Source organism: Apteryx rowi, unplaced genomic scaffold, assembly GCF_003343035.1.
Source record: "Apteryx rowi isolate R43461 unplaced genomic scaffold, aptRow1 scaffold_3, whole genome shotgun sequence".
NCBI classification, from domain to species: Eukaryota; Metazoa; Chordata; class Aves; order Apterygiformes; family Apterygidae; genus Apteryx; species Apteryx rowi.
In genome coordinates, this window is record NW_020449418.1 from 3,356,183 (window position 1) to 3,373,594 (window position 17,412).

At 37.0% G+C, this 17,412-nt stretch overlaps 1 protein-coding gene across 5 annotated transcripts in view; it reads right to left on the reverse strand.

Annotated features, from left to right (window-relative positions):
• Positions 1–314: 314 nt before the first annotated feature.
• Positions 315–17,412, reverse strand: part of SHOC2 (SHOC2, leucine rich repeat scaffold protein) — a 73,675-nt gene continuing 56,577 nt past the window's right edge. For 4 of the 5 annotated variants that reach the window (XM_026069591.1, XM_026069592.1, XM_026069593.1 and 1 more), the window contains 6 exons: positions 15,094–15,224; positions 11,417–11,605; positions 9,850–9,972; positions 7,573–7,710; positions 6,949–7,066; positions 315–5,009 (listed from right to left, as the gene is read on the reverse strand). In XM_026069591.1, coding sequence (XP_025925376.1) covers positions 4,801–5,009; positions 6,949–7,066; positions 7,573–7,710; positions 9,850–9,972; positions 11,417–11,605; positions 15,094–15,224 — 908 coding nt within the window. In that variant the 3' untranslated portion in view covers positions 315–4,800. The remainder of the gene's footprint in view (positions 5,010–6,948; positions 7,067–7,572; positions 7,711–9,849; positions 9,973–11,416; positions 11,606–15,093; positions 15,225–17,412) is intronic. The other variant, XM_026069595.1, reaches the window with a different exon arrangement.

Here is a 17,412-nt window from a genome sequence, read left to right on the forward strand (position 1 = left end):
TTTCTTTTACTTTATGCCTTACTGTACTATAACAAAATGAAAGTAAAAGATTTTACCAACATTTGCTTTATAAAGGTGAGCAATTTACATGTCTTTTATGCATAAAGCAGTTACTGTCATGCAACTTTTGAAGTTCCCTGTAATTGCTATACATGAAAATTTGTATTTTACTTGAAAATACATCTTTTAAAGAGTGCAGAGTATATCATGAGAAAGCAGTTCTCAGTAATTTGGGACACTGAATGAGTATGACTTACACCCAGGTTAAGTTAGACTAGAAACACTAGAAAACTTTCAAAAGACTCAGTGGCAGCTCATTTACAAATATACTATTTATAATGAATGCATTGATACAGAATGACTCTTATAAAAAAGCAAGGCAATCTTTTATATAGACATAACAATCAACATTACAATAATTCAGATTAAAAGTACATTTTTGTAGACTGTTTACACTCTTGTTTAGCTTTTAACCACAAAATTAGTGTGGTCTTGTATTTTTCCACAGCAAATTCCTGTGCAGTCCTGGTTAAGACCTAAACATCAGAATAATAAACATAATTTTCTGATCTTTGCTAGCATAAAAACAAAAACTGTTGGATACCATTTGTAGATATTATCATTTGTTTGTAATTATCTTTACTGTGCCTTGAGTTTGTGTGTTGTGCAAATTACTGCCAACTGCGCATCTAATTAAAAGCAATTCTGGCATGCCGATTTGATACAACTGAGGTGTGATATTGACTGTACAAAAATACTTAGCTGCATCAAGATATGAAGACAAATCCTCCCCGATACGAGTTTGTACTGATTCAGAAATTAAAAAAAAAAAAAAAAAAGGACAAATAACCTCTGATAAAGTTTTCTAATTTTTAAATAAAAGGTATCTTTGAAACTCCCAGGATTAAAGATGGTACTTGAATTTCAGGTGACAGAATGGGTTTAAGTGCTAACCAGTTAGACAGTTTGAGTAATGTTTTACTAAATCATGTACATGGGCAAACACAACCTTCAAAAAGTCTGAACATGCACTTTCTCACACAACATTAGCAAAAGATGGACAAACTGCAGAGAAAACCTAAATCCAAGAGAGGCACTGAAGCAAGTATTCTACAACACAAAACTCGTTCTAAAAAGGGAGTATGAATTTAAAAGTTTCCAACAGCATCTGACAAAAGAGTGCCGATTACATAGCCGTGTGACCCAACTTTGCATGCAGTATTTCCACTGCATTTATATTACAGACGATTTTGTTTAGGAAGTTAAGTAGCCCAGAAACAGAACTTCAATAGTTTTATACTATTTATACTAAAAGAAAACATTTTTGCAGCCAAGAATTAGCAACCAACTTTCTAATTTAGCAGATTTAAATGTAATATGTGATCAAAATCTGAGTCACATTGGCAATTATTCCTTCTTTTCATTATTTARTAAATCCCTAATCTGCTTTATACCTGATCAGATTCTCATAGTACTATTTAGTCCTCAGTACAGTAATTTAGCTTCTGTTAAATCATGGCATGATTCTGGATAGTGTCTTTATACAGCATGTGTATATGCACATATACATATATGTGTATATACTCATATGTACACAAGCACAGACACATACCAAACTGATAATATTTTGTCTATGGGAAAGCCATAAAGGTCATGATTTTTCACCCAAACTAAAGACTGTCACACTTCAAAGTAATTTAGAAGGGAYATTTGAAAGACAACAGTTCAGCAAGGGGGTCATAACATTTTTAATACAAGTTTCTGGGAATCACCTGTTTATCCACCCTGTTTATCAAAGACATCCTAAAAATTTAATTTCTCCACCTTGTCTATGATTTCATACATACATATATATATGTATGTATGTATGTTTTTATACACATATACATCCACATACTCACTCTGGTCAGGATGAAGTTCCTTCCATTCATATTTTAATTGAGTACGCCAAACCAAATTCTTAAATGTGTATAAACCAGCATATGTCCAAGTGAATGTCATCAGGCATTAAATACAGCCTAGAAACCACACCAGTTAATAATTCAGCATCCTGGGAAATGCAGAAGTCTGTTAYGTCAGGATGTAAAACTGTTTTGAACAATCAAGCTGTCAGAAGCTGGATTTGTATGGATCTGGATATAAATCCAGATATGTATATATATGGATTTAAATGCACCTATTCCCAATCCATGACACATATTTAACACTTAAACTTCAGGCTAATTTTAAAGAAGAACTTTTCAATTTCTTTCTCTGATTCAATTTTTCCTGTAGCAGAACTTCTCTCACACTGCTTTTACTCAAATCTCTCGAGACGCCAAAAAAGCAAGTGTTCACCTCAAAATGTATAACATTGATTCCTAAAACAGGGCTCAGGAGTATCTGGCATTGCAACAACCATGCTAGCACAAAGATAGTTTGAAAAAATATCCTGTTTTTAATATCATAATGAATTAAAACATAGCTTTATTTATTCCTATAAGTGTAATGAAAAGAATACTTTGTTTTTAAGCAAGTGTATCGAGCACTACTTTGGTAGCCAACTTCTGCTCCACAAGGATTTATGTGAGAGAGTGTCAACTCCAATCATACAGTCATTAACCGTGTACCTTAACAAGGTGAATAATCAACATATTTACAAACTAACAATTTTRATCCCGTCAACTCATAAAAATGGGACTGAGGAGCAGACAGGGAACAAGACCAAGATACTTTAAAACACAAGGGGTCGCCACCTTTGCTTTAAGGAACCATTAACCAAACCAGTTTCCCCTGGTAACCTGAGGGCACAAAGTACGGGTTTAGCAGTAAATTCAGAAGTTAGATTACAGTCTTGAAATTACACATTTCAGCATCTTCATATTTTAACAACTTAATGCTGAGAAAGATTAAATTCAGGCAGAACTGTAAGAAACTAGCCTTTTATAAACTAAAGTCTAAACTGAAAGCTACAGTAGATGGAAAAAAAAAAGAGACAGTGTGAGAGAGAAAGAGAAGGACATTACTTAGTAAAATCCAGTGACATCTACAATAGTTTTACAGCATGTTTAAGCCCTCTAAAGTTTTATATCTCCACCTGCCTTCCATTTAAACTTACTCCTTGTTAAGGAAAACAGATTGCAATGCCGGAAAAAACTAGATCAAGGCAATACATATAATTAAGCATGCCTGAAAGCCAGAAATATTATTCCCCAAACTTCTGCAGGCGAAATAGATTTCTCATGGCATCAGTTGATTGGATTTTGTTCAAAAGATACAGTCCTCCAAGCCACACTACCCCAGCAGCAATTGCAACGAGCATCARCTGGAGAGTTCTTCAGTATACGGGTGGAATGCAACCGCCTCTACAGCTTCTGTCCTCCTAAGAGAGGTCAACTGGCCCTACAAGCGCAGCAATAGTGTAAGTTTCCCTGAAGCATCTTCTGCCTTTTAAGCAACCAAGAAAGTCAAGGTAAAACTGAATGTCTACTACTTACAGTGTTTCTCTTGAGCTATCAACATCTATGCACAAATGAAAAAGGTGCCTCTTTTTTAATAGATCGGTTTAATACTGAAACAGATAGGATGAAGTTAAAAAAAGAATACTCAGGATACTGAACTGAATATTTTGAAGCAAGTGCCCCAGCTGTGGGGAAAAGTGCATTTAGTTCAGCAGCAAAACAGCACAGTGTGAAGATATTGTGCTTGGACACAGAAGTTCCATAATGGAAGGAGGTACAAGGCAAGTCAAGATATAAAACCATAGTACATTGTTAACCAACCTTAAAACTTACATATATTGCAGTGTTTAAAAGTAAGACACATTCACTTATTGTACAAGGACTATAAGGAATCCTTAAAATTGCCCGTGGTAGTTTATGACTCAACATTGTAATAAAAATGTACATATATATTATTTCCTTGCCACTTAACTGTACTGTTAGACCTCATGGAATTGTTACTTCACAAAATGAAAACTGCTCTTCACTGAGAATACTCAACATTTTTACCAATCTGAAAAGGTTTACTTGTGCTAGAAAAGACCAACCGCAAAAGGCTCAGTTCAGATATGTTATGCCTGCAACTGATAACTCAGGGAAACAAGACTTAAAAGAATTCAAGCTTTTTTTCTTTCTTTTTCTTTTGTTTTGACTGCATCCTTTTCACCTGCCAGTTGTTCTGATGAGTATGGTTTTAGTACACGAACCGGTTGATAAAATTTCATCAGCAGAGGCATATAAATTGTAGATATGATTGATTAAAACAGAGCAAATCAAAATAAAACAAAATCCAGTGATTTACTCTGACTGTAAACAATATAAAAAACACCATTTGCTTCAAATCTCAAAATAAGTTAAAAGAAAATCCCAACCTCAGGACATGTGACCCTTTTAGGTTTTGACACAAAAGAGAGGGAGGATAACAGAAAAGTTCATTATATAAAGGTTATACATTTTTCTTAACTGAAAGTAAATCTAAGCAAAACTATTTTTGTCCCTTAAATTTAAACTTTGAGTTCATTGGCAATTGCTTTAAATGAACTGGTATTTCCAGATTACTCAGACAGCTTCCATCAATTCAGCAAAGAAAACTTAGACAAGCATTTTTACAGATAAAAAAAAAAAAATCTAAATGGCTATGATTCCTCTATTAGCAGAAACACATAATGCAGTCTTAAATTTGCCTTTTTATATTATTTATATATTTATATATATATATAATATAATATAACCACATATTATATTATATATACATATACAGACAATTACAACATTAATGCAGTTTGTATTTTGTACAGTGTATTGGACAATCCGATTAGCATCAGACCATGGCACGATATGGTCCCTGCATTTTTAGGAACTGGATGATGAAGGAGGGTCCTCCCGCAACAATCTGAGGTGGAAGGTGGCTGAGCGGGCAGTTCTCAATACTCATTATTGACAGTTTGCTGCAAAGAGCCAGCTCAAAGGGAAGGCTGTGCAGATTGGGGTTGTCATTCAAATACAGTTCTTCCAGATTCTCCAGTGTACCTGGTTAAAATAAAATAATGTAAAGAAACAATCTTTTTGGTTCACACAGCTTACAACTTTTAGACTGAAGCTCTAAAACTTGAAAGATTAAGTCCGCTCTGCTTAGAGATTTTTTTACTATATCTATATTCAGTGACTCATCTAAACTTCTATTTTCAAGCACAGCAACTTTTGGAACTACACTTGTTTCAGTCTTCTGTAAAAACGTCCATTACAACATCTCCTTTAGATAACAGCTGAGACCACACAGAATAACAGAACTGAGAGGGATTACACCTCAATTATTCAGTCTAGCCCTTTGCAATTGCAGGCCACATTGAATATCTATCTAGTTGGAAGGGCCTAGACAATATTTATACCACACAGTTGCTATATAAAAATATCTCTACCATACTTTTTGTGTAATTAGAACCTATATATTAAAGACCTATAACTATAATGTGCCACAGGAAGAAAGGGGGAACTCTACACAGCAGTGAATTTATTAAACGGAACAAACCTGGGTGAAAAAATTCCTCACAATTTCAAACTTTACAATTTGTCTTTACTACAGATACTGTAACATAGATTAACCAGAAGCTGAAAACAGAGTAATTTCCTCCTTAAGTCTTCCGTTCCTCCACATCATATCAAAATAAATCCCTGTCTTTGAAATACACTCCAAACATGCAAGTCCTTTCTTCACAACATTCCCCATCAAGTTTTTATATATCATAGACATCTCCTATAACGTAATAAACTATTTAATCTTCCACAAGAAAAAGAGGAGCAGTCAGGGCTCAAGACATGGAAGACCAACAAGATGGAAACCATATAGAAGAAATAATGAGAGATGGCTGATAATTTTAGATGAAGCATTTGTTTCTGGAATAGCCAACTGACCTGTAATCTGTTAAAAATACCAGCTTTAATAACCAATTATTACACACTACAATATTTCAAAGGTACTCACTGATTTAAATTCTGCAGGTAGTTTACAAAGCATAAGAGCTCTCTCCACTAATTTGTGAACTAAATTACAAGGACAGCTCCATATTTAGATTGTTTTAGGCCCTTCTCACACTGAAACACCTACACGATAAGCAGAAGCTGTAATGGTTCTTCACTAGAGATGCTGGGAGAGACAGACCATGTCCCAGCTCCCCCATCTGCACATTGCTATGTTTCTGACCATATTTTGCTTTGCGTAGGTTCTCCCATCATTTTTTGCCTCTATAAAAAACTCTAACTTCTAGACACTTTGACACTGTAACTTAAGTACTCAGAATCATGCTCTGGAGGTGCTTGCAACTGACTGTTCAGAAGCTTGGCCTCTCAGTTTTGTGTGCTCTGAATCCTGCTCATTCTGGATGTCTCAAGTAGATGGAAAGAATCTTACTCATCTCTTTCCTTCTGCAGATCTCCTCCCCTTCACTTCCTTTTCTTATTTCGTCAAGGTGAAAAACAATATGAGGCTTTACAAATGGCAGTGTGTGCAGAAGGACTATCAGCAAAAACGTTTCCTTCAGCTGTCTATATCTTACACAAGGTTTTTGACTACACCATGTAATTAAGAGTGACTAGGACCAGTGCATTTCCTTTCTTACACTGAGCTCTTTCCAAGAATATGTTTATGAAGTGACTGATAATACACAGTCTTGTGGGAGAATTTTTAGAGAAAAGGACTCTCGCCATTCCAAGTTAATGCGTGTTTGGCAGCTTTTTGCATGAAGAACTGAAAAAAGCTAGATCGTTCATTTCATAACAGTTCAACAAGATGATAAAGATGACATACTATAGCGCTGTTCCTGTGCCACATGTTTCACGTCAGGTTGTGTATTTCTGGAAATTTCACATGAATTTTGTGGCCTCTATTGCAAGCCCAGTAGATGCCTATCTTCTGTGTCAGGAACTGCTTTGGCTCAGCCACACTGCATGAAACCAGAAAAAAGACTCTTACCAATTTCTTCAGGAAGGTGTGTGAGAAGATTCTCTCCAAGCCCAAGGTGCGTCAGATTGGTAAGGTGACCAATACCTCTCGGAAGGGTGGTCAACTGATTATTAGTCAGAACCAATTTCTAAGGGAAAAACACATTTTTAAAAATTAGCTTAACTTTTGACTTCACATAACAGCAAATAATGAGATCTGCAGCTGATAATTGATGGATTCTACCCTTCAGCAATTGAACAAAAGATGTTCTACTCTTCTACAACATTTCAGACCTCTATTAAGCATCACCAAACTTAAGAAGAGGGTAGTGCATGAAAAAAAGTGCATAAAACAAGTGTCTTCCACCCAAAATATAAAAGCTTTTATGAACATTACTGAAATCAGAGGCTACTCCTGCCGTAGTATTGAACTCATGGTACAACATGGTTAGGCTCTTTAAAGTTTGTTTGTTCAAAATCAGCTCATGAGTCTGTAGAAGAATTAGTGGGGATAAACCGTGGAGGAAGCTGAGTGAGATTCTTAACTCTTGGTTCCAGTCCTGAATAGTTTCCCTCATTAAACTAGCCTATAATTAAATCAGCATAGTGTAAATAAAGGACATAAGATGTTTATCTCTGCCAATTATTGTTTCACCTGCAGATCCTTGAGGTAAGCTATTTCATTTGGCAAGGATTCCAGTTTGTTTTCCTCTAGATCTAACTCTCGGAGTTTCCGTAGATTTCCAATTCCATGAGGAAGTTTCTTTAGAAGATTGTTTGACAAGATAAGAACCTTAAAAAAAAATTACAGACAGAATTTCAGTAACACAATAATTAAATAAGAATTAAGACAGGATCTTTTTATATTTTTCAAGTAATCAAGCGCAAGATTAGCCTACAATCAAATTATTGAAGCAAACTGAAAAGATAAGAAAATCAAATCAGTGATTAACATGATTTTTACTAAAAAGCAGTCTGAATTAGTGATCCAAAAGCATAGCTTTATGATAGAATTCTTTCAAACACTAATTTACGTGATGATAAATGCGGAACAAAAACAAAAGAACAAAAGAACACCTTATTTCTTCAAATGAAGAAAGAAAAACATTTTTTCCTGGATTTCCCTATCACTTTGTTATCCTTCCTTACAGCTATCTCTTTGCTGTGCTTGCTAAATCCTCCTTGAAAATCCTAATCTCTCCATATGTCCCCTTGGTTTGAAGGAGCAGCAAATAAACCTACAGAGCAAAGCACCTAAGCAGAACACTGCACAGATATCCACTGGCTTTCCAGAATGGTCTCCTATCGCTCTGTAGCCTCCACTAGAGTACTATCCTCTCATGTTTCTGCTCATTTCCAAGTTGAATTATAAACATCCTAGATTCAGGGAATGTATCCTTACTTGCAGTGTCAATTAACAAAGTTATTCATTTTGACACAAGTGAATAAAATAGCCGGGTTTACACTAGTATACCATTTTTCTCCAGAGAAGCTCAACCAGTCCTTAGAAATAATCAGGCCTCATAGCAACCCAGTGAGTAGTAAGGTAATTACTGCTTAAACACTGTTGTTATCTAGTTTTTTAATAAGGCGCATTGAAACCCAAGGATGTGAAAGAGCGCCAGCAAAGACACTCCTCCGAGCCACTCGCCACTCCCCGTCGAGCCAGCCAAGCTCGCGAGAGCCTCGATTCTGATAACCCCGGCTCTAACTAGCTTCATCTAGCCTGGAAACACGAAAGGCAGGGACAGCATAGAAAGCCAGTCTAAAATCAAAGCGAAAAATCAAAATGAATAAAAGCCAGAAACTCAACACTACCACGAACGCTATTAAGGYGGCCTTCCTTTATGTTCTAAGACAGACACACAACAATAAGAATAGTAACACTAATCGCGTATCAAGAAACAAAGGCAGGAACAGAAAATACTACCTATACGCAATGCGGCTGACTTAGTGCTGCTGTGGGAACCTTGGCTTTTGTGTAAACACTGCCCAAACCCAGCTTTGTATTTGATTCTTTAATTACAGAGAAAAACAGCGCTCAGGGGCTTGCGCTCTGTGCAGCTCTAATCCAAGCAGCCTGCAGGACACCCACCAGCTCCAGGTGTCAGAGGTTACTAGCTTCCCAATCAAACCAACAAGAGCCTTAAAGAAAACTGGGCTAATAAATAGCTATTAATCTGCCATATCATTTTTGCAYCAAACTATAGGAAATTATTAGTTATTCAGAGCAGTAGTCATACTGGAAACTTGCAATTTCAAACATGCCATTTGCTATTGCACTTCAACAGATTTTTCCCAGTGACTCACAGAGGCTATAAAATCCCTTTAACAGTATGTCAGAGTTGTCCAAAAAAGCACCTCTATCTGTACGTCCCGGACTGTCTCTCCTGATGCTGCCTCAGGAAACAGGACTAGGGGACGAGACAGGATTAGTTCACGGTTTCCACCTACAGGGTTCTTCCCCCTCGAGGGTCCAGCTGATTCCCCGCACGGCTGCCTACAAGGTTCACAGCGCTACAGTCAAGCCAGCTCCGCTGTACGCCATTTCGTTACATTTTTTTGATCCCCTTCATTTACATGCCAGTCTCTCTGGGCCCCAAAGTCAGTTTGAATTTCAGTTGCAACACTCATTTTCTGTTGAGAAGATTTTCTGTCTACTTAGTTAAATATAGATATATACACACACACACATAACTACACACACACACACACTTAACCCTTTGTGCASAGATACACATCAGAAGGCTAAAGAACAACATCCAAAAAGCTATTCAACACACTCATAAGCATATATTTAAATAGCATACATATTTGTATTCATTTGACATTCTTCCCAAGATGACCCAAAACACCATGAATTAAACCTGAAGTAGAAAATGCCTATTTGCATGGATTCACCTAGTCAGCCCTTCATTTATACTCTTCTCACCTCAAGAGAAACAAGCCCAGATACATCCTCAGGGATTTTTGTGAGCTGGTTAGTAGCTAGGTTCAGTTCTACCATACTAGTCCAAGTCCCGAAGTCCAAGGGCAGTGAGGTCAGCTGATTGTCCTGTGATTTAACACATCGAACATTTAGGGCTTGCATTTACAAGAGGTCAACAAGGTATTTGAGGGATTAAACAAACTGCTTATAAAATAATTGATAATAAAGGTGGAGATAATTAAATAATATTAAATAAAATTAAATAAATGTTTATAATTGGCCAAATATTTTTCAAATTCCTCAAAACAGAATGAGCAATCTAGAGTTACAGAATCAACTCTGTGTTACTAATTGAACTGAAGTGGAATAATTAGAGGTACATAATTCTCAAGATTTCAGATGTCCCAAYAGTTAAAACAATATTTTTGTCTTTTCTGTGTTGAATACAACAGAGGCAAAAAAATGAACTTAAAATTCACCATAACTTGCACAGGTGCTATCAGTAATGCTAGAATCCTAAAAACATATGAAGTTTGCTATAAAAAACAAAACAAAAGAACTCCAACTCCTTTGTTCCCAACCAGTAATAAAAAGGTCATGTACAGTTACAAAACAACATAAGCATCAAAGACATTACTCAAGGTTCTGGCTGCTTGGCTGAGCTGGGACACAGGGAACAGCCAGCAATGCTTCATAGCTCAGGTCTGAAAACAACAGGTACACGTGGTTTAGAAAACAAAAATCCCCCAAAGCAACCAGTAAATATACCTTAATGGCTCAGAGTAAACACATCTGAAATGAATCTGAACATCTTACTGTTCAAAATGTTGCTGTGAAATTTGATTTAGACCAAACACCATAAACTCTAAAAAAAATAGGTTATTCAAACAACTGGTAAACATGTAGAATAACAGACAAGTATATGCTAAATAATAACAACAATCATAATGCAAAATAAGAACACATTTGTGCCAAAAACATTCAAAAATAGTAGCTGAGCTTGGCTACTGCTGAAACAGGTTTTATCATCTGTACTTGCGTTTACCAGAACTTAAAACAAACACATTCAGAGAAGAACATCCTTGCTTTTCCCTAGCTCTTCACTCCATGTGGCACACACTCCAAGGTCCTCTTTCTGTGTGCTCTGCAACTACCACCAAAAGTCTCCAAACTTAAGATTTTGAAGGAGTATGTCCAAAAAAACCCTACCAGATATTTTACATAATTTTATTTTTAATCTAAACCACAAGAGTAGAGGAGAGAAAGAAATAAGCCACTTTCTGCACACTTGTGACTCATTTGAATATTAGAGAACTCTGCAACCAGCTACGTTGCTTTCATTGTTCAAACGYAAGCAAAATGTGTCAAAAGCTGAATTAACAAAAATAGAGACAAATCAACATTTCAACAGTACTTCTCAAAACTCATACAGAATTGCTTCTGTATCTGACAGCAGCAGTGTCCATCTCAGTGTCATAAATTTATTCCTTATATAATTAAGATTTCCGGAATTCATGGAAGAAGAAACTGCTCCTCATTGATTTTACAAACAGTAGCGTCTGTGCCTCACCTTCATGTTCAGCTTACTTAAAACTTTAGCTCTAGAGAAAATTCCAAAGGGGATTTTATTGATGCGGTTGTGCTCCATATTGAGAGAGTAGATTGTGGAGAACTGGGACGGGCCACCCACAGGATAGGACTGGAAGCAGTTCCTGGCCAGTGTTAAACTAGTCAATTTGACAAGACTGGATAAAAGACCCTGCAGAGAGAAGAAAACCACCCAGGAACTTAGGACAGGTTTATTTGAACCCATATCCTTTCCCACATGGGTCTAATTAGAAATGCCCCCCCCCCAAGTCCATCCCCTAAATACAAACTGTTGTAGCACATAAACCAGAGTTACATTTGATAAAAGTCCTATTAGCAACAATCTCGCCCTCATAATCATTAGACTTTATGCTATTTCTCCCTTTCTCCTTATATGTTGGCAGATATGAGAAAGCAAACACATCACATTTAAAAGCACAGTCCTAGGAGGTTTTGTAACCCTTTTCTCCTCTAAAAGGAATTTCACGTAACACGTGCTGCATCCTGGGCGGCGCTGAAGACCGTTCGTCCCTGGCAGGCCCAGTCGCCCAAGTACCAACACCAGTTTTAAAAGAAGTGTGGCCAGCGCTGCTGAACTGCAGTTCATTTAATATCGGTGTCTGCTCACAGGTGAGACTGGGGCTCAAGTAAGCATCAAGGGCATGCACKGTTTTTTCAAATGTGTGTTTGATACTTCCAGCACAAATCTTTGTTAATTTAACAATAATAATTCAAAAAAACCCTATATTGCGAATGAGAAGTTTCCTTTTGGCCATAACTGTTTCAAGCAACTGGGCAGGGCAAAGTGAAAGAACGGGAGGGTTCAGAAGGGTTATTCAGTGACGGTTTCAGAAATTCCAGCTTTTTTTCTGTTTTCAAACATACTCCTAAGTGATATTACTCCACCTTCCCCCCCCYCCCAAGAAACGAAAAGCAACGATCCTGGAGTTAAACAAGATATCATTATTTGTTGAATCCACAGTCTCATTCTATTCTTCTTCCTAATCTTATTAGCTTATAAAATCTCAGCAGCATGGATCTCAGTTTATCTGTCGGTTATGTGCCAAGCAAGTTTTGCTGGAACTATGGAGATGAATAATGAGAGCTAAATTACTGCTGAAGCATCACCTTTGCTTATCACGATGCCAACTAGAATTCAGCCCTATTTGCTTAAGTATTACAGAAATTAGAGATTTATGCATGGCATTACATGCCATAAATAATGCAACATCTGCAATCACAAAAGAGCAGTAACAAGATAATGATTCCAACTGTWTTCTTAATGTCAGTATGCCTGGGTTGCAATTTTAGTGCTATATTCACCTTAAAAACTTTAAGAACATGGTTTTGAGGCTTTTACCAGGAAAGTTTTGGTTACTTTCCCTTTTCTAAATAGTTTATTAACATTACCATAAACAAAATGGATTAAGTAGGGACTTGTCTACTACATGTCATGGCTAAAACTTCAAAGAATTGAAATAAAATTCTTGGGGCATCTCAACAAATACTAGTGAAGCAATTTTCCCCCTAAGGATCAAACAATAGATCTTTAAATCAGTACTAGTCATTAAAATCTAATCGTTAGCTAGTAAATCTTTGATTACGAAATCCTGCTTCTAGCTATTCTTTATTTAACTGATACTCTTCTTCCTAGAGTTAGGCAGTCTCTGAGCTCTGCTACAAACACACTCTATTGCTTCAAATGGATCTTGGCATTTCTAAAACTCATTTTTGAAGTTTGCATCCATACAAAAATATGAAAAATATGTTAGCTAATACACTCTAATAGCCTAGAGTAATCAAACACACACATTTGAAGGGAGGAAATGGAACAGTGGCAGTGCAAAGAGAGCAGTGCTCTTGGTATCTGTGAAAACTGCGGCAGTGCTGCCTTCTCCCAGCCCATCCTTCTAAGATGAAATATTTATTAGGCATTGTCAGCAGCTTCAGCTATGTTTTGAAATTCAGAAGTTTCTTCTGCAAACGTACTTCTTTGTATCATGGCAAAGAATGTTTCCTTTTAGACAGATTGCACTACTAAATTATACACTGCTGCAAAGTAGCAGCTTAAGTGTTAACATATTGTTGGCAAATATATATGCAGAAGGCAGCACAATCTCAAGGAGTTTTGTATTATGACTGAACATATTTCAGAGCAAGTAATCACCTCTCACAGTATCCATTTGTAATTACACCCTAGTTGCTTTTATAATATGTCTCGGTGGGGTGGGCGAGTTTAGCTCTCGCCTTAAAAGCAGCCTGGTAGCTTTCACTCAATACTTTTTTCTTAAATGACAGTTTTACCTGAACATTTATTAAATTCTATGTTTTCAGGCTATCATTCCTGTTGAGTAATTTATCTGAAGGAAAGTAGTGACTGCACTTGGTTGCTATGAATGCTTTGCCTAACTCCAGATGCATATAGGTTTTTTTCCCCCCTCTATGCATAGTTTCCTATATTCCCTGTTACATACATTTTAAATATTTAATATTAGTAATATATACACAACTCTTGTTTTGAACAGGTTAGGAAAGCTTAAAAATACAGTGAAAAGATTTTTCTCTATATGTTTAGCACCAAGCAGTCTCAAGAAACTGCAAAAAAACAAACAAAACAAAAAAAAGAAAGTATAATCCAGCAGTCTAAATATTTTCAAAGTCTGCAGATATCTAAACAGTTTTTTGTTTTTTGTTTTTTTTTTTTTTAATGCTCTGTAACCAACTACTCCGGCTCCCCAGCAATGTGAAATTGGAGACTACAGGGGCACATTTTGGAGAATTCTAGCTGAGGAGTATGGAGAAAGGTAAAGATGCACCAGTGACTAGGACTTTCTGTCTGTCCACCTCAGATCTAACAACAAAGCACTCAGTTCAGGCAATGTGTTACTTCCATAGACTCAAAAGGTGGCTCCAAAACTTCTAACTATTGCTATTTTCTTTGCTCCTAAACTGAGCTTGAAGCAAAAGAGAAGAGAATATGACAATCAAGTGCAGCAACTACAAAAAGAGGAAAAGTGAGAGAACTGCTTCTCTTCCTCCTTCTCCCCTGATCCTCACAGAGTCACTTGGAAACATAAAAATTACCTGAATTTTTTTTTCCCATAACTGATGGACGATGTGTCAATGAATTGCTAGACAATGCCACATTGGTGTCAACAGCATAGTCTTTTTCACATTAAAATTAGAATGCTAAGGCCAAGTAGCTACGACAGACTTTGTCCAGTCTTTAAAGGTCATTCTTGCCTCAGTTAGAAGGGGAAAAAGATCCCCCTCCTTCATTTTTATTTTTCTACTTCTTCCACCTGCATGAAGCAGCAGCACTGACAGCCTCTTGTCCAGCTTGAACAATGGGAACCTGGACTCCCTGTTATAGGCTGTCATGAGAGATTCAGGAAAATGAATGCATTAACATGCACTGTTCTCAATTCACCACAAGTTGAAAGACATAGGCTCCTCTCTACTAGCTGGTTAGATATACCTAATATCTACAGAATTGCACTATCTCATATTACACACATGTAGATTAAAATGAAGAGTATTCCTCAGAGTTGTGATGCAAGACGAAATACTTTTACATGGTCCAACCCCTCTGCAAAACTGCGAGATTCCTTACGAGAYGAAAAACAACATTCCCTCCCACATCAACTCCCTGCAACTCACCTCTGGTAAAGTAGAAATGTTGTTGTTCTCCAGGTTCAGTTCATCGAGTTCACTGCATTTTGCTAAGGACTTGGGAATTGCCGACAGCCTGTTGTACCTTAGGCCAAGACGACTTAGACTGGACAGATTTCCTACAAGTACAGAACAGTTATTAATGCATCATTGGATTAACACTAAGGAACAGGAGGAAGTTTGATGTCTGAATCTTCTGCCGTCTCACTGTGTGGAAGTAAACAAGAAACACAACCCCTCTACACCTCAAGCTTTTCAAATGATGAAAGGGAACTATCACCCCAAAACAGGATAATCATAGTGTTTACTGTTTTTTCTAATACTCAGGTACAACATACAATAAAAGTATATTATGCATATTACGCATGCTTAAGTTTGGCATGATATGGTGAGGAAGCAAAGCCTACGTCCCACTGTAGATGCTCTTCTATCCTGATCTTTCTACCAACAAACAACTCTTTAGTTTTCCAKATGTCCCCAAAATAACTTTTTTAATTGCAGACATCATCACTCATGGCATGACTCATATTACCAAAACTTGGGCACACTTTACACAGCTCAGGTTCTGGCAAAACAATTTCCTCTACAGGGACAAAAAACCCTTTACTMTCCTCCAAAAGCAACACAGTCTTTAAAAAGAGATAGAAAAAATACTYTTCCAAGTTTGCTGAATGATACCAAAGGAAAAGTCTGGAGGAAATCCGCAAAAATCTGGACAATAGTGCATTTAAAAATATTTCTGAATATTGCCAGGCCAACAGTCCCAGTTGACGTACATTTCTGTCAGGAAAAAAAAAATCCCTGCAAAACTTGCGACTTGAAAATYTCCCATCTGAAACTGCCTTTAGCCGCAACCTTTAAACACTTAACAGGTACTCAGGACCAAAATCAACTGCTTAAGGATGTCTTTGAACCGTATGGTACCAAGGGCATTTAGGACTCTCCTACAAGGAAAAAGACCTTGAACTTCACTGAAAAGTCAGCCGGCAAATAGTATAAAGAGCAGTGCTAAGTCTCCTGGCTCATCCTGGGGATTAGAAAACGTGTCTGTGCACACACACATACGTTGCACTAGCGGGAGCTTTGGAACAGATTCACACAATTAGGCCCTTGCAAGTATTCACCATTTTATACTAAATTTTACAGCCACTAGTAGGACAACACATTCATTCTGCAAATTGAAATACCAGAAAGATGCATTAAAAAGGGASAGAAGATTTAACAAAGAGCGGCAAGAATACACAGAAGTTACTCAAAAACATCAAGGGAGATCAGTATGTGTAGTCTGGGTAATTACTCATTAAATGGAAGATATATGAATGTCTGTACATACGGAAATACACAAAGGTTATTGAAACAGCAAAGGAAAAAGCAGCTGGAGTATTYGAGATATGCTTGGAAGCTATGGATGAAATTAAATAAAAAAGAAATGAAGAATGAAAATTAATGCAGATGATACAATGGGAACCTACTAAGCTGAGGAAGTCTCAACAAGGAGAGTGGCAAAACGCTTCTTTCTTCAGCTTCTCTAGACTGGTCARAATAAACTTTAAGAATGACCCTAAATCACTGAGTAGCTAGACTGYGAGTGTATCTAATACAACATTCCCAAAGTTCAATTTTTATGATTAACAGTAGTTACCAAAATGGAGATTCACAAGAACAGTGAAAGGCAAAAAGTTACCACAAAAACCCCACATAGAACAAAATTATCCAGATCTCACAAATCAAGAAAGAGTCAAAGATAAATTTTCAGTGCATATCTGAAATTCTGAATCTGAAATTCTGAAATCTGAAACGAGTTTTCATTTGATTGCCAATAACAAAACACAGGTTAAAACAACAGGTAGCAGTCTGGAGCTACTGAACTAGTAGTATTTCCATTGGCATTTTTATTTATATTTTTAAATGTTTTCTTTCAGAGCAAGTATCCAATTCTCTTTCGCAGAGCAGCAGAGTGAGTCTTCCTTTATCCAAAAAAAAAAAAAAAAAGGCATTTAAAATCCAGAGCTAGCAATATTGCTCTCAGAAGCATAAATGTTGGCCTTCTGAGGAGCAATTCTAAAATGCGTATACAGGCTAAACAGAATAATTGTAACGAACTATTYTGATCCTACATTCCACTAATATACACCGAGGTTACACATTCGTAAGTAAAACAGTTACTTGAAGCCATGCTCGGTAAGGCCTGGCTGCACAAGAAACAGGCCTCGCTGCACTGCACACGATGCACATCCACGGCACCAGGAGCGTCGGGATTCAGCGCTCCAGGGACGGGAAAAGCGCGTTGACGGCGCTTCTCTGAAT